General features: G+C 32.0%; 1 protein-coding gene across 4 annotated transcripts; it reads left to right on the top strand.

Moving 5' to 3' along the window:
* Positions 1-718: 718 nt before the first annotated feature.
* Positions 719-11,475, top strand: LOC114127293 (forkhead box protein J1.2-like). 4 transcript variants are annotated; one of them, XM_050200105.1, is made up of 6 exons: positions 719-1,115; positions 4,726-4,824; positions 9,423-9,639; positions 9,702-9,877; positions 9,964-10,099; positions 10,813-11,475. In XM_050200105.1, exons 3-6 carry the CDS (start codon positions 9,429-9,431, stop codon positions 11,220-11,222), a joined length of 933 nt encoding a protein of 310 aa, XP_050056062.1. In that variant the 5' UTR covers positions 719-1,115; positions 4,726-4,824; positions 9,423-9,428; the 3' UTR covers positions 11,223-11,475. The 4 variants fall into 4 exon arrangements, with proteins under 4 accessions (XP_050056062.1, XP_050056061.1, XP_050056059.1 ...); XM_050200104.1 differs by having other exon boundaries at positions 4,726-4,828; XM_050200102.1 differs by lacking the exon at positions 4,726-4,824.
* The last annotated feature ends 222 nt before the right edge of the window (positions 11,476-11,697 follow it).

The raw sequence follows: 11,697 nt of genomic DNA, 5'->3' as shown, positions 1-11,697 counted from the left end.
AAAGGCTCCAGGTCACAATAATTTAAAACAGCTTCAGAAATAAATGTTGTAAGAGCATTTCCATTCCTATCTCGTACTCACAGATGTTAATTATTATAATATATAATGTTTTGCGACTGTTTTTTAAACAAACCAAACACCAACGACTCCATAAACCTACAGTTTAATATAGGTGCAATGATATACATGACAAACGTGCCAAATACTATTGTTTATCTATTATATTGTCTGACAACTTGCAAAGTACGTTATAACTCTTGTGTTCGCAGCATGTATAGTCTGTCGTGTGCGGCGAAGCAGATAAATTCGCAGGGCGCGTAAACGGCGACAAAGGCGTTGGTTCCGAAAACTTATCGCCAAACGGGAATCGCCATACGCCACGAAGATGACTCTTAACGTTATACAATTAAATATTATATGAAACGTAGAGATTCGCAGCGCGTTCCTCCGTCACATGAAAATATGACATCTGATCGAAGTCTACAAATAATTAATTTTTTTTTTTCGTTTTCGTACGTCTGTCTCGCCGTTTCTCTGTATACGCATATCACGCGAAATTATATGTATTCGGCCGAGCTTCGTACAACACCATCGTCACGATAATAATATATAGTATCGAATACAGTCGGGCGCAAGGAAAGGGGTTGCCGGCTAGACCACATGCGTTCGGCGTCGACTTGGTGGGGGGCGAATACGAGCCCTGTTCCGGGCCGCTAAACGTAGAATGCCCACAGACCGGTCGGAGGTCGCGTGCGGGCGTTCCAGTTAGTAACAATACTATTCTCGGGGGTAGCACGCACCGTGGCGCAGCACATATTATAGCTATATTATTGTAACGGACGTTTTTCAGTATTTTTTTCTCTCCACATCGTTAAAGAATTTAAGTCCCGTTTTTCTCAAAACGTTTCTTTTCGGTCACTTCCCCGAGCCGTTGTTACGTCGATCCGTGACGTGACAAGACGGTTGTAACGCAGCAGCACTGCTGGTTTGTCGGATTCCGGTCCAGGAATCTCGCCGGGAAGGTCCATCACGTTCGCGCGCGAGCCCGGAAGAGGATCGCGTTTTGACGACAGAAGTCCGAACCTGATGATTGATCCGTTTGAGTAGACAGTAAAGTAGGTATATAAAAGTTGTACCTTAATATAATAGTGTCTATATGTCATTATATATATATATATATAATGTATTAACATTTAATACATATTATTACGCGGTTAATACAAACGCGTGTATAATAAATACGAATAATGACTAATAATATAATATTTTGTAATGACAATGTTGTTCATACGTTATAGACTTGAGTATAATATTTTATGTTGAAATGCAATAGGTAGGTACATACTGTGTTAAATTATTAAATTATAATTAATTATACGCATCTGTAACTCGGGTAGTCGATCGAAGGCTATCAGGCTGCAGACTGTAATTTATTTATTCAGCGCATTATATTTTTTATGTATTGTAGCTATATGTATTACGTTGGAGCAACTAAAGGGAAGCGTTCGGGAATTTTAAGTACCTTACAATCAAATTTTAATAACGTTAGCTAACATTTACTTAGTCCAAATATGTTAACAGTCAAGGTTTCTTTTGACAATATTGACAATTACTAATATAATTTTATCGATTTAATTGAAAAAATAACCTATACCTGCTACTCTGAACAGTTATATTAATTATGATATATTTTATTAAGTATTGATAACAATAAAATGTCAAAGATGTATGAATATATCTCTAATATATATAATTATATAGTGGTAAACAACAAGATTTGTATGAAAAAGAAATAATATGATGTTTTTTATTAACTTATAATGCCTTAAATATTAATAACGATTATAAATAGTAAATATTAGGCTGGCAACATTTTTGTCAGACTTTGAAGAATGTAAATTCAAAATTTTTCCAAAAACGAAAATAAATAATATTAACTTTAATTTTTGAAACCGTACCATCATATTTCATTGTAAAGATTTTTGTTGTCTTTGACTGTAAAATGTTTATCGTTTTAAATAAATATAATAATATGATACATAATTTTTATATAATTTAATAAACCAAGCAGTTATGTATTTTAAAAAATAATACTTTTTGATTTATAATATTTATTTAAGGAATAAATTATTTTGTAATGTTTGAATAATCAAAATGTAGTAATAATCGTCAAGTCAGTGGTAGGTAATAAAAAAGTCGATTTGACCATGATCATATTGCAAATAAAATTACGTTTAGAGAACACGACCTTAATCTATTTAAAAATTGCAAGAAAACACGCTAAAAAATACAAAAAAATGTGATACACAAATTGATAGATACGATTAATAGAGTTTATAATAATACAAATTTAATTTTACAATAAAAAAATTAATTTTACATTGGTATCTATTAAACTATGATTCTCATAAAAAAGTTAACGTGTGTAATGTCTACTTAAAATAGAGTTACCTACATAATTATAGTACTCCCTTACATATCATCTGTAGTTGTTCCATGATGTATAACAAATTAAAATGTTCATCCTCTGTGCAGGAATGATGACCTGCTGGCAGATGACACCTATGTTTATACGCACCGTTATAATTACTGTACATCGATTGACGATTATAATAGTCATACGTATTCGACTGTAGGGTGGAAAATAAATAAATGTTACATTCGATGATAGGCATTGAGTTTACAAGGATACATAGTATTAGTACAGTTTTGAATCCTTAATTACCTACTTTTTTTTCAATTCGCACAGAGTGAAATTGTATTTTAATTTATCTTAGTTTTCAATATATTCACGTACCTATAATAATATTATAGTATATTACAATATTTCAAAGGTTTATTGATCAAATAATCGGATATTATCATATTTTTATGTGAGCATGGTATTTATAATTTATAAATCCACAGTTAGATGATACTTAATTTTTTTTTAATAAAACGGTGACAATTTCGTCAATTTTACAAATTAATTTTTAATGCGGTTTTAGAAGAAACCCATTAAAAAAATCTATCATGTGCTATATATACTTCCATTAAATGGTAATAAGTTTTTTCTTATCTCCGCGTAATGTGTATTTTAACATTGCAGTAATGCACTAGTTTAAAATTGAAACAAATAAATTTTACTCGTATTGCGTGTGAGGCTCAAACAGATCAAAGTGCATTTTAGTTGATAAAACACTAAAATCTAACCGATTAAATAAGGTATAATAATTATAGAATGACGGCCGTGCATAAAAATATATTCAAAAAGTCAAACTGAACCAACAATATAGGTACACTGGCCTTGATACAGACAAAAATGATTCGTTGAAATGTACAACTATTACCGTATTGGTTTATAAATTGTTGACCTATTCCGTATCTTGTAACAGTATATACAATTATATTATCCTCGAGTTTAATCGATATTCTTAAAGTTTATTTTAATGACGTGCCCACGCTTTATTTAACGAGTAAAATGATTGATGATGATTTGCGAGCTGCGTATACGACTACATCGATACCACTCCAGAAGAAAACTCTCAATACAATAATATAGTGTTTGATTTTAAATAACATTGTTTTATTCGGAAATAACTCGTTGGTGAAACCAAATCGAATTCTGAATTCATCGCATTGCGGCGATGCCGTCCAAGTTGTGCACAAGAATCCATTAAAACCCTCCTGTATGCACCTATGTGTGTGTGTGTGCGTTTTTATTTTTGGATGTGAAATTACCCTTTTTTTCGTATACACGTCATAATAAAATGTACCAATAAACATTATATTTTAGGTAGGTATAACCAAAAAAATAGATAAAAATCTGTTAATTTCAACGTTCGCATTAGTCGGTAAATCGGTGGCGGCAACGACGGCTATACACGGCGGCACACATAATGGGTGTATATATCGATCGTATAGGTGGTCAGTGAAAGGGTCACAGGGGGTACACCTACCTCGCGCGTAGATATTGTATCCCTTCAGCAGCGGCGACTTTGGTGGTGGCGGTGGAGGAGGTGGTGGCGGCCAGTGGAGGTCGATGTCCATTCAAACGGACCGGCGGCGGCCATTTGCCACTGAATATTACATAAGAAGCGGACAAAAAAATAATAAACCACGCATTAGTCTCTGCGACGAGGGTTTTGCGCTTATATATACATATATATGTATTAGAGTATAATAAAATTCAAATAATGTTACGAATATATTTGCGTATGACCGCGGACTTTTCAATATCGCGCTCTACTTATTTTTTTCGTTTGCTGACACACCGGATAGAATATATTGATTCGAAGTATACATAATATATTTACAATAAACTAAAATCGTGTATAATATATCATGTTATACGAAATTCTATTGAGAATGTATTCAAAAGGATATTTTTATAACAGTTCCGCTAGGGAATCTGTACGATTGTATTCGAATTATGCGTCTTATTGCAGTAGATGTATTATAGGTTTAAGTGCCATTATATTATATTGTAATAGTAATGATAATAATTGTGTACTGAAATTTTAACAATATACACGAAAATATTATTTACTTAAATACTTATATGTAATATAACTTATGTATAATAGGTACAACTCATCATGTATTACATGTTTAGAATATAGGCAACCAAAATACGAGCAGACTATACGTCTTTATCTTCCTTATTTAGTACTAAACTATACAAATGTCAAATTTAAACATGATGTTTTAAAATTAGTTATTTAATTTAAAAAAATCTATTTTCAGGAAGTTCGTGGACATATTTTAAAGGAAATGTGTTAAAATAAGCACCAATACTTTTTTTATAATTTATACGTACGAAGAACCTGGACCTGTGACTGAATAGTGAGTAGGTACTCACTGTCTATGAAGTAGTATTAAAATCGAAATCACAGATTTACGGACAAACTACCATTTTTAAATACGAATAATATTATGGTTATATTAAGTATGTCGGTTAATTTTCACATGATATCACACAGTTCCTCATTTTTTGATTATCTATCTATCGAAATTTTCAATATTGTAAACTTTATTAAATATCCTGCCTTCATTATCAAACTAAAATCCATTAATCGGTCATATTGTAGAATAATTTATTTTTTTATATAATTTGTGAAAGCAAAGGAGATACCTACAAAATATTATATATGTAGAATAGGACATTAGTGCCGTATACTATGTAATTGCAGACTATGGAAACGTATGATTTTACAATTAGATATCATAAATAAAAGTGTTATTATTTTTACAAAGTAATTATTTTAAATTATACATGGTCCCAATGAACGTTTTATAATACATTTTTAGAATTTTAAATATTGATAATATTAGTTGATTATATTTTTTACCTATTTGTTATACATTTTTTATTAACAGATATTTTTAGGATGGAATTTATTTATAAATTATGTTATCGAAAATTTAAGAAAGACAATTATTTAATACTTTTTATGTTTTTAAGAGTTAATAGGTTTAATATCAATACTAATAGCTATTAACATAATAATGTAAAAAATTATATTACATTCATGTATATCTGTAAATAATGTATTAGAACTGTGCAATAATTATTATATATAATTAGTATGATTGCTGTTGTTTTAAATTTTAAATTGAAATTCTTAAAAACAAATGGGTATCAAAGTAATTTATATATTTTGTTTTTTAAAAGAACTGCAAATCCTATCAAATGTGTTCTAGGTATCAATACATATAATAGATAACAAAACATAAAATGGTCAACTGAAATACAAATTACTTTATATATTTTACATTATAATGTCAAATATTAAATCGATAAAATTACGGTAATTTAATATTCTTATATAGTTAATAATAATGTATGATGCGCATAAAATTATATTTATTTGAATACTCTTATTACTTTTAAATATGTGTTAATAATAGTGTAAGCGTGATAAATTGGCGAATTTAATAAAAGTAATATTCCTAATGTACTTATAGGTAATATGTCCTTTCTATTATACTATTAGTATTATTAAGTAACCAATAAATCTAAAATGAATTGCGAAAGCGTTCTAAAATAAAATGTAGGATTATTTTCACACAATAATATAGTCACTATGATATTTTTAATTACATTTTACAGGTTCTTAGAATCAAACAATAACTTTTTGCCTATTACGTGTTAGTAAGTTAATATTATTTCATATTTATTGTGCACGACTTTCGATGAGTTTCAAAAACGATAAAACATTTTCATTAGTTTTCGCCTGTAAAACAATAAGTTTCTTAAAGCAATAAAAATATTAACACATATGACAAGTGATAAACTAAGCATTTTATCTACCTGTATAAATATACAGAGTGATTCACTAAGCATACTCACATCTGTTTTTTTTTTTTTTTTAATAATGAATTTATTCGAATTTTAATTTCTATGCGTATTTGAGTACCTAATTTTAAAATACTTAAATGATCTTTTAAACAAAATAATAAGTGTTTTTTGGTGGTACAAATTTAATTTTTTCAAATAAAAACCATTTTGTATCACTGTATATTATCAAAAACAATTGACTATTTTAAAAATGTTGATATCTCAATTGCAATTTAAATGAGGAGTTTTGGAGTTGTATTAACTTTTGACAAAGGACAACCTGTCCGCGTGATCATTGGATTAGAAGATACGCATGTTACAATTATTTGAAAATTATTATAAACAATATTAATCGATTAATATTTTATGACTTTTAAAAATTGTCCAAGTATAATAAGTACTAGATTTAATACATATATTTTATATTTTTGTAACACCATTTTTAAGAACTATTATCATAAGTATAGCTATATATATAAAATACTCATTTAAATTGCAAAATAGATGCATGAAAAGCTTATCTAACAGTTTACAGTATAGTAAAAGTTGCTTCTTATTCGAATAAAATATAACTCCTTAAACGGAACGAATAATATAAGTATTTGAAAGGTGGTCCTTAAGTATACCTAACTACTTATAAATTTCAAAAATCGAAATTTGAAAAACCAAAAAAAGGTGATAATTCTTGGTTAATTCTTCCGTATAAATTATGATGATATATTTTATAATGCATGTCCGCGTAACAACATTATATAGTTTGTAGTTTTCGTTATCTCTATATTTTTATTTTTTTGTTTATAATCCATAGTTTGTTCAAACAAAAAGAGATATTTGAATAGATAACCGATAGAAAAATTATTTTAATAACGTTCGTGACGGGCGACTACGCTTCTATGTATTGGCTGTATTTACATTTCGTCAGTATACACAACGATGCCGCAAACACTATATAGGAACGACTTTTACGTTTTATTATCATGTCCGAGAAGTCAATAATAACGCAAAGTATGTGACGAATCAGAGCAACCGTCATATAATATATTATAATATACTAGTTATATTATTATTCCGAAGTCGTTCGCCAGCATTTTCGACGTTCGGAAGAGGGCACAGCGTTGTTGTGTATTTTTTTTTTTTTCGGAAAACGAATATCGTTTCCTGCAGACGCGTTTTCCGGTCGTCGTTTTTAGGTACGCCACAAATAATATCTCATCGAGAAGACAATACTAGTATACTGCAAGGTTTCTTATTCGGCGGTTTGTGCGCGTGAAAATGTTTTTCGTCCACAGCGATAAGCGGGTTAATACATGAATATAATAATGTATACATGTATGTGGGAAAAGGAGCTCGAACCGAATACAGCGCGGGCATTAGATTATCGACGAAAACCGGGCGCTTGCGCGCGAAAAGCCCTTTTTCTCGTCCGGGCACGCCCACGCGCCCGCCGCCCAATCCATTCCGTGCGCCGGACAAGGGTAGTCTGACGGAATAAACCCCTGAATTATTTATCCCCCGGGCCAAAATTCATACGCGCGTAGGTATATAGTCGGTCGGTTGGCCTCGCCGTATTACTATATACAAACACACGACATGCAGTACACACACACATTTACCTATATATATATATACATAGTAATAATATGTGTTTTACACTCGATGACAGTTTTCCCACGTAAACATGTATATATACGCGTTCGGTAACCGCCTGCATAATAAAACGCGCTCGGTTTGATATTTTCTGTCCATCTTTCCAAAACTTATCATAAGGGGGATTTTTGTTAAATCGATACGCGCGCATAGTGCCATCCGACTGCGATCTATTGTTTACCCGCTGCAGCAGGCCATTACAATACAATAATGACTAATATACTATAAAATACGTATTTCGTTCACGAATCACGCGAACGACGTTTCCGAACACGTTTTTCGTAAATCAAACTGGTGCGGTGCAGGGAAGGCGACGGCGGTTCATTGTTATTATTATTAGGTATTGTTATGATTGCACAGCGAGATTAATGCGAAATTACGTAAATCTCGGTGTTCACGATAACCTGCAATATTAACACTCTAATTCACTGTACATTATGCGTAAAGCTCAATCGCTGTTCATAGTATAATAATTAGATGATAATATGCATAAGTTTATAAGTATAGTCAGTCGGCAGTCCGATAATACATATTGTGTACAAGTACACGATAAAACACGCGTTCAACACATCTATATTATATAGTTTCGAAAAAAATATATAATATTCAATGAATTGAACGTCATAATATGTTATGATGGCTAGAGCTTAAAGTAAGTTAAGGTCATTTTTTATACACTGGATAATTGAATTAAGCTGAGCCGTTAAGGTCGTGACATTTGTACCGAAACATTATTCTGTGATTCGCTTCGGCATTGATATTGCATGAGTTTAAATGAAATCAAAAATCATGTTAGACATTGAATAATATTATTTGCTCGTGTTAAGGTCAAAAAAAAAATCAAAACTAAAAACGCGCATTTTTTAAAGTTTTATTGGCCAAGTTTTAGATTATTTATTTTAAATTGTCCACGCATGTTTTATATAATAAATGTTCATAAATGATTTTGAAAATAAACATACGCGTAGGTACAATGGTGAATTGTGTACAGGTTGATAAGTTCCCACATCAGAACGGTTAAAGGGCTCGTGACGCTTCCTATTCATAGAGAAATCATTTTCGTAAAGCCAATAATACGCACTGGGTAGGTACAATACAATCGTTTCTCCCCTTCAGAAATATCGCAGGCACCTTTACGACGCATAATAATAATAATATGTAAACCATTATCGGAGTGTGTCAAGTGATTAATAATCCAACAACACTCAGGTAAACGAACCCCTTTGCATGTGTAGAAGGGGGAAAAATCGAGAATGAACCTGCCCCGATATCCTGCACGCATGTGCCCGGAAGTCGGTTGTTAATCGGTCGGAAACGATCTCGGGGGAACTCGATGATCACCCCCTAGACAAATACGCACCCCTGGGGAGAAGTTAACGATTTTTTTAAATCTTCAACAGATCTAAAAACAAGTGTAAGCAATAAATAAATATGAAATATTCGTTTTGGGTTGCAGTAAAACATGTTGGACGTCAAGAGGTCGATTTCCATGCTTCCAGCACCAGTAAACTCGGAACCAGACACGGATCTGACCAGTCTGAACTGGTTGCATAGTTTGACAAACATACTATCGGTGCCATCTTTGCCTACTCCTCCTGATTCACCTAATTCGCCCACGCGTTTAGCAGATCAGAATCCCAAAAAACTTCCGCATAAAATCCGTTTTCAAATGAGTGAGTATTGTCGCTTACTAGGATTATTTTCTTAACTTTGATTTATTGTTTTTTCATTCCAGGTTTGGAAAGCGCCGAACAATACAAAAACAACGGGGACAAAAAACCGCCATTCTCATATTCTACATTGATCTGTATGGCTATGAAAGCCAAAGGAAATAAAGTTACGTTAAGTTCCATATATGGTTGGATCAGAGAAAACTTTTTGTACTACCGTAACGCTGATCCAAGTTGGAAGGTAATTATTGGTTCATATTTAATCAAAAACTTTATTAAATGTAAATCTTTTACATTTTACGGTTTTTTTTTTTTATTTTTGTTAAGAACTCGATCAGACACAATTTATCGCTAAACAAATTCTTCGTAAAAGTGCCGCGATCTAAAGATGAACCAGGTAAAGGAGGATTTTGGAAGTTTGATGTCGATTGCTTAGAAGGTGGTGCTCGGCGTAAACGAACAAGTAAACAGCATGACTTATAAATATCTACAAAAATATAAATTATGTATAGATAGACAACAAGGGTGTCGAGAATTTTTTGACGCATTTCACTTGATGTGTTCCATTGTTGTGTTTGTTAACTATTACTTATTTAAATAATTCATTATGCTGATAGTTAACTCTAGTAGACTATGTTGCTATATTTTTATTTTAACTACAATTTATAATAAAATAAAAATACGAGTTGAGTAGACATTTTAATTTATGATATTTATATGGGATATGCTATACTGGGTATATTATGTATGCATTATCTTTGTACGCTTACGATTCGAAATTAATTGTAATAATACTATTCTTCATTATAACACAAAATATATTACTAGTTAGTAATATATTTTTTTTTTAAATAGAGAATACGAGAATAACTCGTGCGTTTTTATAGAGAGAAAATTAAATACTTATACCTAACATTCAATTCTTAATAAACACTTATTATTGTTTGAACTATTAAAACGTATACCCTAAAATATTAACTAACTGTTAAAATAATGCTTGATAAGTAAGCGTGCATCGCAACACTACGGTATAGCAGTACGCCACATGTTTTTTTCAATATTTACTACTTTTGGAAATTGTTTGTCGCAGTTCGGATAAGACACCACGTCCAATTATTATAATGACCATTACATTTATAAATATGGAATTTAACCACCTATCTCGTTGCATCACAGGTAGCCGGAGGCGGGCAAGTCGGATGCAGCAAAAGAACAACGCGAGCAAGAGACACGGAGAGATGACCGTCGAAGACGAAAAAGCGCTCGAGTTGGCCGTCCAGTCGCTGGAAGAGGAACAGCGACATATGGACAACAGTTTGGACAATAATTTGGACGGTTTCCACCAGCATCCGTTGATACTTCCGGTCGACGAGCCGATGGGCGTACCCGAGTTGGTCTACAGCTGTTCGATAAACGCAGCCACCGTGGATCCGTTCATGTCTTCTGTAGTCGATTACACGATAATCGACATACCCAACGACCATCAGCCACAAATCGCCACGGACGAAGAGCTAACCATGCTCACGAACTTGACGTGGGACGATTCGCAAATGGATCTACTCGATTCGTTGCTAGACTCGTTGTAGATCGGCTTTAATAATACCTAATATTATATTCGTGCAGTTGGTATGCGGTATTGGATCCTATATACTATATCATATTGTCATTATTTTATTATTAAATAATGTTATTATAATACCGAATCCATTCCGGCATTCCGTTTCGAGTGTTTTGACGTGTCAAAGTGAAACTAGTCTTTTTATTTTTATTTTTTATTTTTTATTATACCATTGAATTTCGATGTAGAACGAAACGGCGAGACCGAAAGTGTGATACAAACTGTTTGGATAGAGCTTGATAACTTTATAGTGTTTATTTAGATATTTAATCACCCACGATCGTAGGTGGGTCTCTAAAAACGTAGGTACCTACCTATCTTATCTGCAGTTTGCGACAGACTTTCCGTTTCACCCTGTATCGCGAACGAGAATATTATATTATAAGTACTAACGACTTGTCTAGAAAAGTCGACCAATTAATCCTATATATATATATATATAA

Source organism: Aphis gossypii, chromosome 2 (genome assembly GCF_020184175.1).
Source record: "Aphis gossypii isolate Hap1 chromosome 2, ASM2018417v2, whole genome shotgun sequence".
Taxonomy (NCBI): domain Eukaryota; kingdom Metazoa; phylum Arthropoda; class Insecta; order Hemiptera; family Aphididae; genus Aphis; species Aphis gossypii.
This window is presented reverse-complemented; position numbering and strand designations above follow the sequence as displayed.

Bases quoted from the DNA above. Each gene is read 5' to 3' on its own strand.
- LOC114127293 (XM_050200102.1), top strand. From the start codon at position 9,429: ATGTTGGACGTCAAGAGGTCGATTTCCATGCTTCCAGCACCAGTAAAC. The intron at 9,878-9,963 runs GTAATTATTGGT...ATTTTTGTTAAG, and splicing joins ACGCTGATCCAAGTTGGAAG to AACTCGATCAGACACAATTT. The intron at 10,100-10,812 runs GTAAACAGCATG...GTTGCATCACAG, and splicing joins TGCTCGGCGTAAACGAACAA to GTAGCCGGAGGCGGGCAAGT.